The sequence below is a fragment of the Rhinatrema bivittatum genome, chromosome 10, assembly GCF_901001135.1.
Source record: "Rhinatrema bivittatum chromosome 10, aRhiBiv1.1, whole genome shotgun sequence".
In the NCBI taxonomy this organism is placed as follows: Eukaryota; Metazoa; Chordata; class Amphibia; order Gymnophiona; family Rhinatrematidae; genus Rhinatrema; species Rhinatrema bivittatum.
Window position 1 is genome coordinate 106,846,168 of NC_042624.1, and position 16,482 is coordinate 106,862,649.

At 43.0% G+C, this 16,482-nt stretch overlaps 1 protein-coding gene across 8 annotated transcripts in view; it reads left to right on the forward strand.

The window, feature by feature from the left end:
- The window catches only part of FYB2 (FYN binding protein 2), a 59,389-nt gene extending 43,438 nt beyond the window's left edge, over window positions 1-15,951 (forward strand). For 7 of the 8 annotated variants that reach the window (XM_029618197.1, XM_029618194.1, XM_029618198.1 and 4 more), the window contains 6 exons: window positions 1,903-1,983; window positions 4,976-4,980; window positions 5,069-5,105; window positions 8,055-8,136; window positions 9,480-9,642; window positions 14,525-15,951. In XM_029618197.1, coding sequence (XP_029474057.1) covers window positions 1,903-1,983; window positions 4,976-4,980; window positions 5,069-5,105; window positions 8,055-8,136; window positions 9,480-9,642; window positions 14,525-14,568 — 412 coding nt within the window. In that variant the 3' untranslated portion in view covers window positions 14,569-15,951. Of the gene's footprint in view, window positions 1-1,902; window positions 1,984-4,975; window positions 4,981-5,068; window positions 5,106-8,054; window positions 8,137-9,479; window positions 9,643-14,524 lie in introns of those variants that run through there. The other variant, XM_029618200.1, reaches the window with a different exon arrangement.
- The last annotated feature ends 531 nt before the right edge of the window (window positions 15,952-16,482 follow it).

Genomic DNA, 16,482 nt, shown 5'->3' on the forward strand with positions numbered 1-16,482 from the left:
TGCAGATACTTTTTAAAATTGAAAATAATGCACATGTAAACCAAGAATTATTTGACTACCTCAACCTAAACCCCCCCCCCCCCCCCCCCCAAGAGCAACTCCTACAGAAGGGGTGACCAACTCCTGCTTCTCGAAAACCACAAACCATCCAGGTTTTCATGATAACCACAATCAATATGCATGAGAGAGATTTGCATACGATGGAGGCAGTACATGCAAATCTATCTCATTCATTTTTATTGTAGATATCCTGAAAACTAGGCCTGTTTGTGGCTCTCGAGGACCCAAGTTGGCCACCTCTGATCTACACTATCAATTTGGCTAAAAGTAGGCAGGTTGTGGAACAAGGCACATGCTAGTAACCCCTGTTGAGGGAGAGCTGTCATCAGACGGCCAACCAATGTGGGGAAAAAAACACTTTTCACATCTGTGGAAATCTTTGAAAATTGCCTACCCCCAGCAAAAAAAAAAAGTAGGTTTGTGCTTCTCTCCTATCAGGTAAGCACGCTGTTGTATTTTTCATATGGCATGTAAATCTGGTTCTGGTTGGACCAGGACATAATCAAGGATACAGTTACAGCTGCAAGACGTCTGGCTTGCAAATCACACAACCCATGCATGAACTCACTACTATGATGTGGTTTGTGTTGATCAGCTGAGATTCGTTTGGTTTGGGATTCTTTTTCCTTAGTCTCTTCTCTGTCTGACCCATAAATATAAGCCCTTGAGTTATACTTTGAGGTCATAAAGCAAGCACGCAAAGGTATCCATTTAGTTTAATGGCCAGAAACACCTGGATGCAGCTATTGCTCATTGACGACGCTCTTCAGAGATCGCTAATTGCTGTCAAACGAGAGTTTCTGCTGATATTATTAAACGGTGGTCAGATGACTTGACAAGCAGGGAGAACAAAGCTGACCTTTCCGCAACCCATTTTCGCTCTTTGCTGCAACAGTGTGTGCCAAAATACTGTAAAATAAGCTATGCATGCGTGATCTCCGTCACAACTGCAGTCGGCTTACAAAGTTACTGTTACGGATAAGATCCTTACAGGAGCTCCTGCCCACGTTGGGTCATCTTGCAGCCTACAACAGTTAGTAAAGTTGCATAAAATGTTGAATTTTCTAATTTATAATCCAGAGGCAGTGTTCAACGCAGCGAATCCTATGCTCAGAGGCAAAAACGTAGCATAAGCTGAGCATATTGGGAAAAAATATATATATTGCATTCCAAACTCCAAAGGATTGAATGACATTGACTACCATCAAAAAAGATGGGCAGAGCGAGGAGATCAGCTGTTAACCCCAGGAATGTTTTTTGCAAACTGCATTTCCTTAAAGTGGAGAGGATCAGACAGTAACAGCACTTGCCTTCCTTTTCTTTAATGCACTTATAGATTGCACACCAAGCTGCTGCTTCCCCTCCCAAAACACTGGTAAGCGAGTGTAGTGAATCCTTAGGGCAGGGTTTCCTAAACCTAACCTGGGGGCCCCACAACCAGTTGTGTTTTCAGGATATCCCTAATGAATATGTGTGAGATAAATTTGCATGTCATGGAGTCTCAATATATGCAAATTTATCTCATGCCTTAGGGACCTTTGTTTTCAGTTTGTGGGGGGTTTTTTTGTTTTTCTTCCTGGAATTTATCAGTGTTACACACATTTTTCCTGGGAGTTATTTTTGTATGTGGAGGGGGAGGGGGGGGGAAGTCTCCACTGATATCTCCTATGTTTGTTCTTGTTGTAATAAGCGCAAGTAAAGTTCCAGAAAAAATAAAATAACTGAAAGCCAAGGTTCCTTGGAAGCCTGTGAGTAGCTCATTCTTTGTGCATGCTGTGTTGTAAGCAGGAGGTGTTTATTTCTCAGGCTGAAGTTACTTTAATGATGAAATGTACTCTTTAGAGAGAGAGAGAAAATGAAACGCTGGATGCAGAAATTTCCAACACCAAAAGAAAAGCGGAAAAGCACAGAAGTGTTTGAAAGGTAATTAGTGAACATTTGCTCCATATGTTTGATTTTGATTTTTCAGCTTTGAATCCATTTTTTAATTTTATTTTTCATTTAACAAAATGTTAAGCACATCTTTTTAGCTCTGACTTTCTCTGTATTGGGGAAATCGACAATGTTTAGCTCAGTGATCCTCCTGGATGACTCATTCTAATTACTGATGGCCCTGGCTTATTTTCAAGGGGCTTCTATAAGCGATGGGTCAAATAGTCATGACCAGCAATCTTGATCCTAAACCAATCTGGCTTCTCTAATCTGGACATGGGTCTATGGGTTGGGGCTTGTTGGACTGCAGGTGCCAACCTTGGTTATTATAAACCTATGAAACTGGAAAAGTGTAGAATCGCTGACTTGTTTTGTGGTTGATCGGTTTATTACCATTATTTCTTGGGGGGGGTCATATATTATCATTATGGTAGGAACACAAGATGGCGCCGATGGCCATGTGACAGGGGCTGACCAATGGCACTGATAGCCCCTGTGACATAGTAGGTCAAAGGCTATCGGCACCATTTTGAAACCGGCAGCCGAGGGTTTGAGTGCAGGGGATAGCTCCCGGACCCCCCGCTGGACCACCAGGGAGTTTTGGTAAGTCTTGGCGGGGGTCAGGAGGGTGGGGGGTTGTAGTTAATTTAATTTTAGCAGGGGAAACTAATCGAAATCGCATTAACGAATCGGGGCGCCATATGGCCGAACGCAACTTACCCGCCCCCCCCCCCCCCGACTAATCCAAATCCCAAATGCAATGTATGGTAGAGATGTGAATCGTGTCCTCGATCGTCTTAACGATCGATTTCGGCTGGGAGGGGGAGGGAATCGTATTGTTGCCGTTTGGGTGTGTAAAGTATCGTTAAAATCGTGAGCCGGCACACTAAAACCCCCTAAAACCCACCCCCGACCCTTTAAATTAAATCCCCCACCCTCCCGAACCCCCCCAAATGCCTTAAATTACCTGGGGGTCCAGCGGCACACTAAAACCCCCTAAAACCCACCCCGACCCTTTAAATTAAATCCCCCACCCCCAAATGCCTTAAATTACCTGGGGGTCCGTAGCCTTAAATTACCCTCCGTAGCGGCGGTCCGTAGCTAAATCGGGGGAAGGGGGAGAGCAGGAAAAGCGGCACACTAAATCGTGTAGTCTTCAGCCGGCGCCATTTTGCAAAATGGCCGCCGCAAAATGGCGGCGGCCATAGACCAAAATGATTCGACGCAGGAGGTCGTTCCGGACCCCCGCTGGACTTTTGGCAAGTCTTGTGTGGGTCAGGAGGCCCCCCCAAGCTGGCCAAAAGTTCCTGGGGGTCCAGCGGGCGTCCGGGAGCGATTTCCTGCCGCGAATAGTTTTCCGTACGGAAAATGGCGCCGGCAGGAGATCGACTGCAGGAGGTCGTTCAGCGAGGGTTCCTGAACGACCTCCTGCAGTCGATCTCCTGCCGGCGCCATTTTCCGTACGGAAAACGATTCGCGGCAGGAAATCGCTCCCGGACGCCCGCTGGACCCCCAGGAAGTTTTGGCCAGCTTGGGGGGGCCTCCTGACCCCCACAAGACTTGCCAAAAGTCCAGCGGGGGTCCGGAACGACCTCCTTCGTCGAATCGTTTTGGTCTATGGCCGCCGCCATTATGCGGCGGCCATTTTGCAAAATGGCGCCGGCTGAAGACTACACGATTTAGTGTGCCGCTTTTCCTGCTCTCCCCCTTCCCCCGATTTAGCTACGGACCGCCGCTACGGAGGTAATTTAAGGCTACGGACCCCCAGTTAATTTAAGGCATTTGGGGGGTGGGGGATTTAATTTAAAGGGTCGGGGTGTGTTTTAGTGTGCCGTGTTTTAGTGTGCCGCTGGACCCCCAGGTAATTTAAGGCATTTGGGGGGGGGGGTTTGGGAGGGTGGGGGATTTAATTTAAAGGGTCGGGGGTGGGTTTTAGGGTGTTTTAGTGTGCCGGTTTTCCTGCCCTCCCCCTTCCCCCGATTTACGATTTTTTGACGATAAATCGGGGGAATTGGTATTGTATCGTGGCCCTAACGATTTTGACGATTTAAAATATATCGGACGATATTTTAAATCGTCAAAAAACGATTCACATCCCTAACGTATGGCGTCCCTCTGCATATCCCTACTCCATAGTGGACTTGCTGTCTTATGCCTACCTGTCATGCCCCTTATTCCACCATAGAGGACTTGCTGCCACATGCATATAGGTTTCTACTACCATGGCACCTGTTCTATAGTCTTTTCTTTTCTCCTACCCCTCCATAATCCCAGCCTGGTTCTCCCACATTGTTTGGTTGATTTTATACTGGAGTGGCTTTTCCACGAAAGCCTTCACTCAGAAGAAAGAAATACAGGCACAAGAGAAAAGATGCTGAAGAGAAACTCTTTTGATTTCCTGAATGTGATAATTACAGTAGTCAGAACTCATGCAGAATCAGGAAATGAAACAACCAGAGTTCAGCTTCTGAATATGGGAAAAGCTTTCTAAATAAAGCAACCCTCAGCATTTTTTTTTTTTTTTTTTTTTTTTTTTTTTTTAGGAAAACCAACCCCCCCCCCCCTCCTCATTAGGGAAATCATTCATAGAGTGTGAGTGTGATTAAAAGTTCCTTTCACAAATCCCATTTCACAGTTGCTGAGGGAACCCATTTCTGGAGCTCAAAATAGGCTGCAATGCTTCCTCTAACTTCAATGGCAAATGAAAAACAAATCGGAATAAACTTTTTTTTTTTTTTCTTTTTAAATAAAGAAAAGAATTGGGGTCCCACAAAACAAACGGAAGAAACAAAATTAATTTTTTCTTCTGCACATCCCTACTAGTTAGTGTTAGGCAGAAGTTATTCATTTAAGATATCATCAAAATATACACACAACTTACAAATTAAATGCATATGTACTTAAAATATATACTTTATTAGAAAACTGAAAAAAGGCCTAACACTAATTCCTCTTCTTTCATTTTATGTTACATGGAAAACAGTGAAGGTAAGTAATATTTTACAAATGAACAATGAGTTTCTTTTTATTTTCATTTTAGAAATTGTTATACTATGTTTTCTCTTTCACTCTCTAGCCACCTGGTATGCAGATGTCCACAGTTCCACATCCAGGTATTAAATGTATCTCCTCTTCTAAAATTATACCTTTTTTTACGGTTAGCAGATATTTGCATTACAGATTCTACACTTGCTGTGCTTCTGTTCTGGTTTTGGGGCTGATGTAATATGCCTCACTGAGCATACCACAGGTTTTTACTTCTATTTTAGTGCAGCACTAACACTGCCCTGGTATGTAGGAAAGGGCTTTAGCTCAAAAAAAAAAAAAAACCACAATAAAAAAAATCTGTGAGAGGCTCAGCGCGCCTTCATTAGCCTCTACCCTGAAATGCAAGGAGGCACACTGGGGGAAGGCCGCCTAGCACATCTCCTACAGTGGGGAATGCAGTGCCTGCCCAGAGGCAGCTGTTAACTTCCCATAGGCTGGCCGGCCAGTCCGAACTCCCTCATAAAAATGTCTGGCTCAGTGGGCCAGGCAGTCTGGGTCCTCCCTCGCTTAGCTTATGAGCAGGGTCTGTGGTGGTCCATGTCCAGTCTGGTCCCAGGGGTCTTCTATGTCTGTGTCCGGCTCACAAACATGTCTGAGATCTGTCGTCCTCCCAGCCCCCCAAAACCCCCCCCCCCCCCCCCCCCCCCCCCCCGTCTGGAAACCCTACCGGAGAACCTCTTCTCAAATAAATAACCATCTCACTTTTGCTCATAGAATAGAAAACAAAAAGATTGTATCCGCTAAGATTATTTCTTCTGATAAATTGTGACCTTCATACAGCACTGGGTCCACAACAAGATTTTTGTGTGTTAAACCCAACTTCAGTGCTCCTGCAGTTATAATCATCGGTCACAGAGTGGTATCCATTTTCACGTGGTTTTTGTACAGCTCACGGGATCAGGACTCTTGTATTGGAGCCGTTAGCATTTCACCACCCCTGAAGAAGGAAATTTCCTCAAATACTGCAGTGTCGGGTGGAAGGTAACTTCTTATGCACAGAAAGCTTAGATTTTTCTGCTCCCCCATTATATCATTTTTTTTAAATTCCTGGTGATTTATAAGATGAGCACAATTTCTGTGCTTGTTGAAAACTGATTTGTTGACACATGAAGATCATAAATCAAATCAATTTTTTTTTTGTATTTTTCTTTCATTTTGCACATTATTGAATTTGCAGCTTCATATGGTTGCCCATTTAACCACTATGTGACCAATGATTAGTGCTCGTGCAGTTATAGAGTTGGGTTTAAAACACAAATCGTGTGGAGCCAGTGCTGTTACTGTATGAAGGTCACAATTTATCATAAGAGATAATCTTAGCGGGTGCAATCTTTTTGTTCTCTATTCTCCGAGCGAAAGTGAGACTGTTTGGGAGAACCTCCTCTGGCAGGGCTGTTCCCGATTTGGTCTTTTTCACTTGCGTGTCCATGAAAGGACCCAATCCTTTCCAGAGTTCTGCAGGGATAGTATTCTGAAAGGGGATGGCTCCTTTCACTGACGTGTGGCAGTGGAGGGCCCAATCAGCAGAGAGTGAAGGCATGAGTCAAAATGTGTACTTTTTTTTTTTTTTTTTTTTTTACTCCTCATCTATTTGCATGGCTCTTAATGCCTGTGTTAAAACCCGTGCTAAAATCAGAGTTTATTACATCGGCTGCTTTGCGAGAAGTTGTAATGAAACTTGTAGCCTTTTTGGATTAATCTGCTACTTATTTTTATGAATTAAAATCTTCAATAAAGTATTCAAAGTCCTATGCTTTTTTAAAAGCAGATGTATGTTCAAAAGTGTAAGAGCACTTGCAGCAGGGGAAAGTACAAAATGGTTGGGTAAGTTGGGAGTTGGATTAAAGAATCCTATAAGCTCAATAGCACAAACATTAGAGGGACAAAAAAGGGGAGAAGATAAGGTCAACATGCACAGTGTAGTGGTACAGGTGCATCAGGCTTCCAAGAAAAGGAGACAAGGTCAACCGACATGAAGCTTCAGCAAGGCTCTGTTGTAGGCTTAGGCATGAAAACCGGGCAGAATGGGTGGGCCAAATGGTCAGCATTTACTACTGTTAATAGTATGGACAGACACACACTACTACTATGTTACTATTTAAACTTGAGGAGCAAAGAAAATGGTGTAGACTACAATGCTCTCTGATTGTATAGGACTAGATGACAACTCTATAGGAAAAATATAAAGGCTGGATTTTTTTCCAGAAGATGGGGCTTGAAATCAGAGCATTCAATGCAACTGCACCCAGCTCTGCAGCTCGGAGGGCCTCTGCTGCAGTCGCATCACACAAGCCTAAAGACATAGACCCGCAGCGGAAGTGATCTAGGCTAGCCACATGCCCTCCCAACACCATATATCTCGCTTGCTCGCTTTCGCGCTCTCTCCGCAAACTGGTGAAGCTGCTGGGGGCCAATTGTGGGCCCAGTTGGTAGGAAAGCTCAGCGGTGGCAGGCTGTCAGTGAGTGTGAGGCCTATGACAAGCCTAGCATTTCATTACCACCCCAGTCCCTCCTCCGGCCTAAGGCCAGCCCGGTTTGGACTGCTCGCTTCTCTGTGGCATTCTGATCTGATCGAGAAGCCCATTACCCTTCCGAGTGCCCTCCTGATTGCCTGATTTGGGGTTGAGTTACAGAGCAGCTTGATGCATGCCAAGAAGTATAGAGAAAATTATTTTCTTGTGTTTCACCTGACTTTTTATCCTTTTTTTTTTTTTAATTTGTTTTTTCAATGATTAACTATTGTTGGTTCACATTGGGTATTGTGGTGGAAAGGCAAACTTGTAAATAAGATGATGTTTAGCTGTGTCTGTAATCTCTGGGTACAATATTTAACTTTTTTTTTTTTTTTAAATAAGGTAAATTGGTAGAAGGGAAACTAAGACCTCATGAATGCTTTGAATAACAAGGCCACATCTTACCAAATGCAAAGAAAATCAGTTCCTTAGAATCTGACATAATCTTCTAAAGAGCTTTAATTTGTTTATTTCTCAGGTCTTTGTTTTTTTTCTTTCCAGAAATGTCTTAAAAAATATGCTGGAAAAGGAAAAGAATAGGAAAATGACAAAAGAGGAGAAATCCTTCAGAGAAAGGTTTAGGGTAAGGTCTCTCGCTAGCTCTACTCTTCCTTAAAATTAAAGTTCAGCCGGGAGTTATAATCTACGCAATTGGCAGGTTCTTTTCTTCCTCTTTTTGTTCATTTCATTGGAAGAGCAAATCTTTGTGTGTCTGAAAGCTCCTCCTCCTCCTCCTCCTTAAGTACGCCTCCTCTTCCTGGACATCCAAAACAGAAACACGGCACTGAAAACTCAAGTAATTTAAAGGAGGAAAAAAAGATTCTCCCCCCCCCCCCCCCCCCAAAAAAAAGAAAGTAGACCCAGGAAGGATTCAAATTGGCAAAACTAGGACCAACAAACTTCTTTATGCACATGTGTGTACTGCAAAGAGAGAAGAAAAAGATAAGTATCCGGAGGATCGCCGAGCACCTTGCTGGAGCCGGCTAGCAATAAATAAATATATAAATGGCATGCGCGCGCGCTCGCTTCTGGGTCACAGGCTCCATGGGTGCTTGAGCACCCCCGATATTGAGCAGACTCCCTCTCTGTGACCCAATTAGTGTTGGCTTTACTACCCCCCAATCATTTTGAAAAACGTGTCTCCTAAAGGCCATGTGCGTTCTGCAATCCTCCGTACCTCAAGCTGCCTGATAAAAAAAAAAAACGGTTTCAGAAAATGACGTGAGTGTGTTGCTTACCAATCCTTCTGAAAAAATTTTTATTTTCTTCATTTCTTTTTTTTTTCCAATAACCGCCCCCTAAACCGCACAGCATAGTAAATATCCCCTGGGTGCTTTCTTGGCGGGAATGTAATTTACCTATAAGAAGAAAAGTGTTTCCCTGGTAGGGAATATAAAGCAGAGTGGCAGGTGCGGATGGGCCACGTGGCTTTACATCTGCTGTTGTGTTCTATGTTTTTATACCCTACTTCTTGTTTGGTTTTTTTTCTTGTGCATTGAGGGCAAACATCTCCCCAACCTATTTTCAGACTTCTGTTTTATTTTTTTTGTGTTGTCTTCACATTTGTTCACAACCTGGCATTTCTCTCCCTGGATTTTGCATTTCACTGTGAACTCTTTCTGATAATCCGATAACTCTGTGTTCAATAAATGAAATATTCTGGCATTGGGGGAGGGAGGGGTTTGAAGAAAGGGAAAACAGAAGGAGCCACTTTACTTTCTGTAACAAGCTCCAAGAGGATCACGGTTTGTTCTGCATGCTTTGTCACGCCAGCCTCCGGCAAAAGCTGCTGCCGGCGTTTTAAAGGAGTAGCTTTAGATCCAAGATAGCGAATTTATTATTTACAGCTCCTCTGGATTAATGAAGGGAGTGCTAGAAATGAAATTTGAGTTGAATCCTGTATGATTTCTCTCTCATCTTTTCTAGTACACTAAAGAGATTGTCGTCATCAACACTGCAATAGTAGAATATTCTGCCAGTACCCCAAAGAAAGGGAAACTGGACTTGCGAATCACACAAGGGGAAACTCTGGAGGTGATTGATATTTCTGATGGCAATGAAATCATCTGTCGGAACTCTGAGGGCAAATGTGAGTGACGGAAATTCAATCATTGCTTTGTAGTTCCTTCTCCAACCAATCTTTTTTTTTTTTTTTTTTTTTTTTTCATAAACTTCCAAATTTATAACAAGCATACATCTTGCTAGGGTAATATAGTACATCCAAAAGTAAAGTCATATAAAGAAAATTTTGTTACAATACTTTTGTACTGAAATAAAGGAGAGGTCAGGAAAAGAGAGAGATTAATAAAGAAAACAATACTTATAGTAATTCATGTCACCATGTATACAAAAACCTTATTTAATTGCGGACCACAATTATGTTATATCTGGGTATGAGTTTCCAAAAAAGTTTTCAGATGTTCAATTTCAAAGAAAACATAATTAGCATTGTTATAAATAATCGCACATTTGCAGGGATAACGTAAATTGAACTTCGCTCCGAGTTTTATAACATCTGGCCTTAACTCAAGAAATTGTTTTCGCATTATTTGTGTAGATCCTATCAGATCTGGATATATCCAGACCTTATGGCCGTAAAATAACGACTGCCTATTGCGAAAAAACATTCTTAATATGTTACGTTCAGATGTGAAGGCAAATGTCACCAATACTGGTCTTCTCTGAGCAATATCCGTCTCGATAGATGATTCAAGAATAGCAGAAATATCCAACGAATGTGACTGAGATGAGTAATCCCTCTCTTCCTGTTCTTTTACATTTTCTCTTGAAACTTGTGGAAGATAATAAATCTTCGTAATAACAGGAAATGCTGATTCGAGAATATGCAATATTTTTAACACACAACTTTTAAAGAGATCCAAGTGGAGAGATCATTCTTATTTGAGGAAAAGTTAATACTCTTAAGTTGCAAATCTTTGAGGCATTCTCAAGACTTTCCAATCTTCTATTAACTATCCTTTCCAATTTTATCAAGTTCTGAGTTATTTTTTCAGATTCAACAAGTCTTTTATGAATATCCTCTATTTTTCGATTATATGAAGACAACAATGTTGTGTTAATCATAACTTGATTTTTAGTGTCCATAGTAATTTGTGAAAGTGTAGCTAGAGAGGACTCAATAGATTTTAATGCCCCGCAAATGCCTTCCATGGTAGACGGTGATGGCAAATCAGTCTCCACAACCTTTGGAATTTCTCCACCCATACTCATAATTGTGCCCGTTCCAGGGGTAGCCAACCCTAATTCCACGTGAGGATTTTGTTCACTTTCAAATTCCTTTCCTTCTCCTGATTCCAAAGGCTTCCAGAACCCATTCTCCACTCTCAAGGGATCTCGATGTTGCAGCGCTTCTAAACTTCCCTGAACTTCCGCAGGGTTTAGCGCTGGCTCTGGCACGGACCTCAGCGGTAGCTGGCCTGGGGGAACGGGTCTGTCCGGCGCACCGGGGCTAAGAGTGGTGTCCAGGGTCCAAAGGTTAGTCTTGCGCTCCTCAAGTCTTCCTTCCGCGACCACACTTCCCGGCATCTGGTTGGTATCCACGGAGAAAAAACACTCTGGGGTAGATTTTAAAAGAAGCGCGATCAGCCTACTTTTGCTTGCGCATCAGACTCAAGCAAAAGTACGCTGGATTTTAGTAGATACGCGCGGAGCCGCGCGTATCCACTAAAATCCTGGATCGGCGCGCGCAAGGCTATCGATTTTGTATAGCCTGCGCGCGCCGAGCCGCGCTGCCTCCCCCCGTTCCCTCCAAGGCCGCTCCGAAATCGGAGCGGCCTCGGAGGGAACTTTCCTTTGCCCTCCCCTCACCTTACCCTCCCTTCCCCTACCTAACCCACCCACCCGGCCCTGTCTACACCCCCCCCTTACCTTTGTCGGGGGATTTACGCCTCCCGGAGGGAGACGTAAATCCCCGCGCGCCAGCGGGCCTGCTGCGCGCCGGGCCGCGACCTGGGGGCGGGTACTGAGGGCGCGGCCACGACCCCGGGCCGTAGCCACGCCCCCATACCCGCCCCCAAAACGCTGCCGACACGCCCCCGGAACGCCGCGACGACCGGGCCCGCCCCCGACACGCCCCCCTCCGAGAACCCCGGGACTTACGCGAGTCCCGGGGCTCTGCGCGCGCCGGGAGGCCTATGTAAAATAGGCTTCCCGGCGCGCAGGGCCCTGCTCGCGTAAATCCGCCCGGTTTTGGGCGGATTTACGCGAGCAGGGCTCTGAAAATCCGCCCCTCTATGCGCGGCTGGAGATGGTTGCTTGAAGTTGAGCAACCCCTCTAAGCTTTGCCTTGCGTTTTGTGTGGGGCATAATTGCGGCAAAATAAATTTAGAAAAACACAGCAGGAGGTTTTCCACCATGTCTTACATGGTGGCCATCTTGAGTCCTCCTTCTCCAACCAATCTACGAGTGTTTCCAGCTTTTAAGTTTTTTTTCCTTTGCGTCCATCCCTTTTTTTGGGTGCTTAACATTTGATTAATTGAATTTGACATTTTCACATTTTATTAGGTTTAATTGTTTTTGTGCTAACGGCCTGTCTTCTGAGTGTCTAGCCCGATGATAACCTCACCCTGCCTCCCACTCATGCCCACGCACCATTTCTGATGGAATTACTCAACGGAGGTAACATCAGCCTTCCTTTACAAGTACAAAGGATTGCAATTTCACCTCTGATAAAACCCCTACCATGCTCCCTCTGTTACATTGATTGCAGAGAGAGTCCATGTTCATTCTCATGGACTGGGGCATGCAGCATTACCAGTGCACCTCTGGAAAACATCTTTGAATAAGGACTGTAATCTATTTGTTTTAAATGGCTCTTATTAATAATTTAGTTGTTTTTATGTTTTTAACAAAATCATCTATTTTTTTTTAACATAGCAGAAAAGGACCAGATGACCCATTCAGTCTGGCCAGCAAGCTTCTTATGGTAGTATCTGCCGCCCTGTGCAGGATACCCCCATTTTTCTCTCAAGGGTAATAACTGCTTCTCCATTCAGTTACCCCCAAGCCTTATGAGAAGGGTAGTAATATTTACAATCAGTCAAAATCAAGGAACTGTCAAACCCATAAATTACTGCCAGCCACATTTTTACAGGGTGAGGTGCGTTCTTGATAATTCAGACAATGCTGCTTTGCTGTGGAACTTGGCCGTAGAAGCCATCCTGTCCTTTTTCCTTTGTCTGTTTGTCAGTATCTCAGCCTGTAAAAGTCAGGGTCCATATTGGTGGTGGTTTGTATCCAGTTCCCCTCCCCCCACAACCATCAAAAGCAGAAAGTGATAATGCTTTTGATGCAACTGTAATAAGTCTATTGATTGAGGGTAGTAATCCCCATGCCTTCTGTTAAGGGTGGTAACTGCCTCTCCATGCAGGTCACCCCCATGCACCCTCTTCTTCATTTCTGACCTCTGGCCTTTAGGGATCCAGTGTTTATCCCATGCCCCTTTGAATTTGTTGACTGTTTTTCTTCTTTACCACCTCCTATGGAAGTGCATTCCAAACGTCCCCCACCCTCTCCGTGAAGAAATATTTCCTGACGTTGGTCCTGAGTCATGTCCCCCCTGGAGTTTCATTTTGTGACCCCTAGTTCTACTGTTTCCATTCTGATGGCAAAGGTTCAAAGATTGTGCATCATTAAAACCTTTCAGGTATCTGAAGGTTTGTATCATATCTCTCCTGCACCTCCTTTCTTCCAGGGTGTACATATTCAGATCCTTCAGCCTTCTCCTCATAAGTCTTCCCATGCTGAATCCTCTCCATTTTGGTCGCTCTTCTCTGGACCGCCTCCATCTTGTCTTTATCCTTTTTGGGATACGGGTACCAGTACTGAACAGAGTACTCCAGGTTAGGCCTCACCAAGGACCTGTACGAGGGCATCATCACCTCCCCTTTTTTTTTTTTTTTTTTCTTGCTGGTTATTCCTCTCTATGCAGCCCAGCTTTTTTCTGGCTTTAGGTATTGCCTTGTCACATTGCTTCCCTGCCTTCAGATCTCCAGATATTATTACCCCAAGGTTTCTCTTGCTCTGTGCACAGCAGCCCTTCACCCCCTCATCACATTCAGCTCTTTTGGATTGCCGCACCCCAGATGCACGACTCTGCACTTCTTGGCATTGATTCCCAGCTGCCAAATCTTCAATCACCCTTCAAGCTTTCTTAAATCCCTTTTTATTCTCTCTATTCCTTCAGACACAGAGAGAATGACACAGCAGTTTCCTCCTGGTCCATTTTGTAATTTCAGCTCAATCAGAAGTGCAGATTGTTAGATCTTGAGCCGCCTTTAATCCAGTCATTGCAATTACGGTCCTGGGCTTGGGAGCCAGGCATCGGAGCGACATCGACCACGCGCATCTGCTTAACCTGCGCCGATTACTGCATTGGCCTTTAAGTTAGGTGCCTGGGTCCTTTGAAAAATAACTGCAAGGTGTCTGTGGTTGCAGCAATGCCCCTTCTGCACGAAACAATTGGGGATCCCTCCTCCCCCATTTGGACTTTAACAGACCAATGAGCTAAGATAGGATAGGGGTGGGGTAGAAGTCCAGGGGGCTCTGAATTGTTTGTTTTTTGCAGCAGGGGGGCTGAGTTGGTGGCTGCTCAGTGAAGGAAAAAAAAACCCCATGGAATTTCATTCAGCTTTTTCTATGTGAAATGAAACGCATAGTGGCAAACTTCCTGTTCATTTCAAACAAAATCGCGTACCTAGTGTGTGCTAGAAGTAGAAATCCAAGATGTCCAGATTTTTGCTTTTTTTTTTTTTTTTTTTTTATAGTTTCATGCATGCTTATTATTTCTACTAATTTTAGCAAAATGATATCCAGTGACATTTAAAAATTAAGACAAGAGATATAAAATGTTATTAGAAAGATACTACATTATAGCTGTCTAATATAACCTAAAACTGAATAACTGGATAGCCAATTACAAATGCCATCTCTCCATTATCTGTCCTTTTCAGATGGGTATGTGTCAGTGGAGCACTTGACCTTCCTGGAAGGCTGAATTCAGAAATGTATATACATTTCCAACAGCTGAAAAGAATGAATTGCACTTAATTAAACCTTGCACTCAAAATGCACTATAAATGGACAAGTCGCTACTTGGCTTAGACAGTTGGCATGGTGTTGTGTGTTTTATCTGTTTTCTGTCTCATGTCTCAAATTTGCAGCGTCTTTCTCTTAAACACTGGTTAGGAAGTGGACGATCTTATTTTTGGGTGGGAGGAAGGTATAGATTACCAGCTTATATAAAATGGCCTTCAGCGTTAATGCTGTATAAATACAAAGCAAATGGACAATTTCCTTTGATCAGTTCATAATACACAGACGTTAATACAAACAATACAGAAACTCAAGCAACGAATTTGGAGGCCAGATGCTTCTACCTCGTGACTTCAGCATATGTCGCACAATAATCAAGCCAGTATCGTTTCTAGTCTGACAGATAAATTTAAGAGAAATGCCATAAGCAGTTAGGAAACGGGAGCAAGAATTCATTCATGCCCTTTTACCTTGTATATTCCATTTTTGCTAGATATGGAGTTCTATTAGAGTATTGCCTGTTGCATTTTGAAAATTGCACCACTTCTCTTAAAGATAAGCATGTTAGCTACGTTGAAATGTTTCCTTTAGAGAATAACGTTCCATCTGGTTAAACATTCTTAGTGCATTCCAAACGCTGTACAGCTTACAATTGGGACCGATGTCCCCAGCAATATCCATACGGTCCACACTGTGCACGGATTAAACAGTTGGAAGAGATTTTCTAACTTTTCCATAATTATTCATAGTAACTGAATCAGGTTGAGCTGTTGGAAGGGGAGTGGAAGGCATGTGATATTTAAATGTTTTGTGTTGCATTAAAAAAAATTTATCGGGGGCGGGGTTAAATTGAAAATCCATTTTAGCTTTCTATAAACATAAGATCCATTCATTTCTGAAATAAGAGATTCAGTCTACTTAAAATATTGTTTTCTTTGCCCAGTTCTATTATCACTCTAGGAAAGCAAAGAATGTATTTTAAGAACTTCCTTTTTACAGCCATGTACAGATAGAATTGCTGTTCTCTACAAAATAGTGAAATGTTAAATTTCTGATTTACACATTGAATCTCATTTAAAGAGTGTTTGGCCACCTGGCTGCTTTCAAAAATATGTTAGAAACTAGAAACTTAAGTTCTTTGCTTGGTAAATAGTATAGTTTATATTTAATCATGTGCAAAAAGAAAATGGTCTGTTGTAACAATGTTTAGAATATGTAATGTTAAAATGACGCGACATTGTGTATAAATGTTTCAGTATCAAGACATAGGTTGCATCTTTTTATTTTAACCCTCTTGTATAGTCTTAAAAATACCATAATAAAGATCTGTCAGTTTTTGTCCTTTTTTTTTTCCATTTAGTATAAAGATTTATTCAGTTTAATTGAATTAAGATCTTACCACATATCATGTAAGTGAGTTTTTTATTTTTTTGTTAACGGGGATGGGATATCTTTTTTTTTTTTAAAGGATTCAGGTATTTTTCATGACCCACTCTGGTCCTCAGGAGACACATTGATAACCAAACGATGGCGTGTAACTGGGTTCATGTTCTTGTATCTGAATATTCATTGGGGCTATCCTAGCAAGAACAGGAGTTACTAGCCCTGCTTTAGGCAGTAAAACACCCTAGCATGTGTGCTACAAATCTAATACCACTTTATAAATGGTAGAGGTGGATTTTGTTTTTTTAATGGGAAGTTTAATTGTCCCATTTTAGCCAAGGCTCCAAACAGTTTCATATCTCGATTGGGGTTGACTGGCAGAGCATTAACCCTCCCCCTCATCACATGCAGGTTCTTGCTCTCTGTCAAGAAGGGCTTATCATTGGCACATGCTTTCGACCTTACATTTAATCTTAGCTAAAACGAGAAGAGG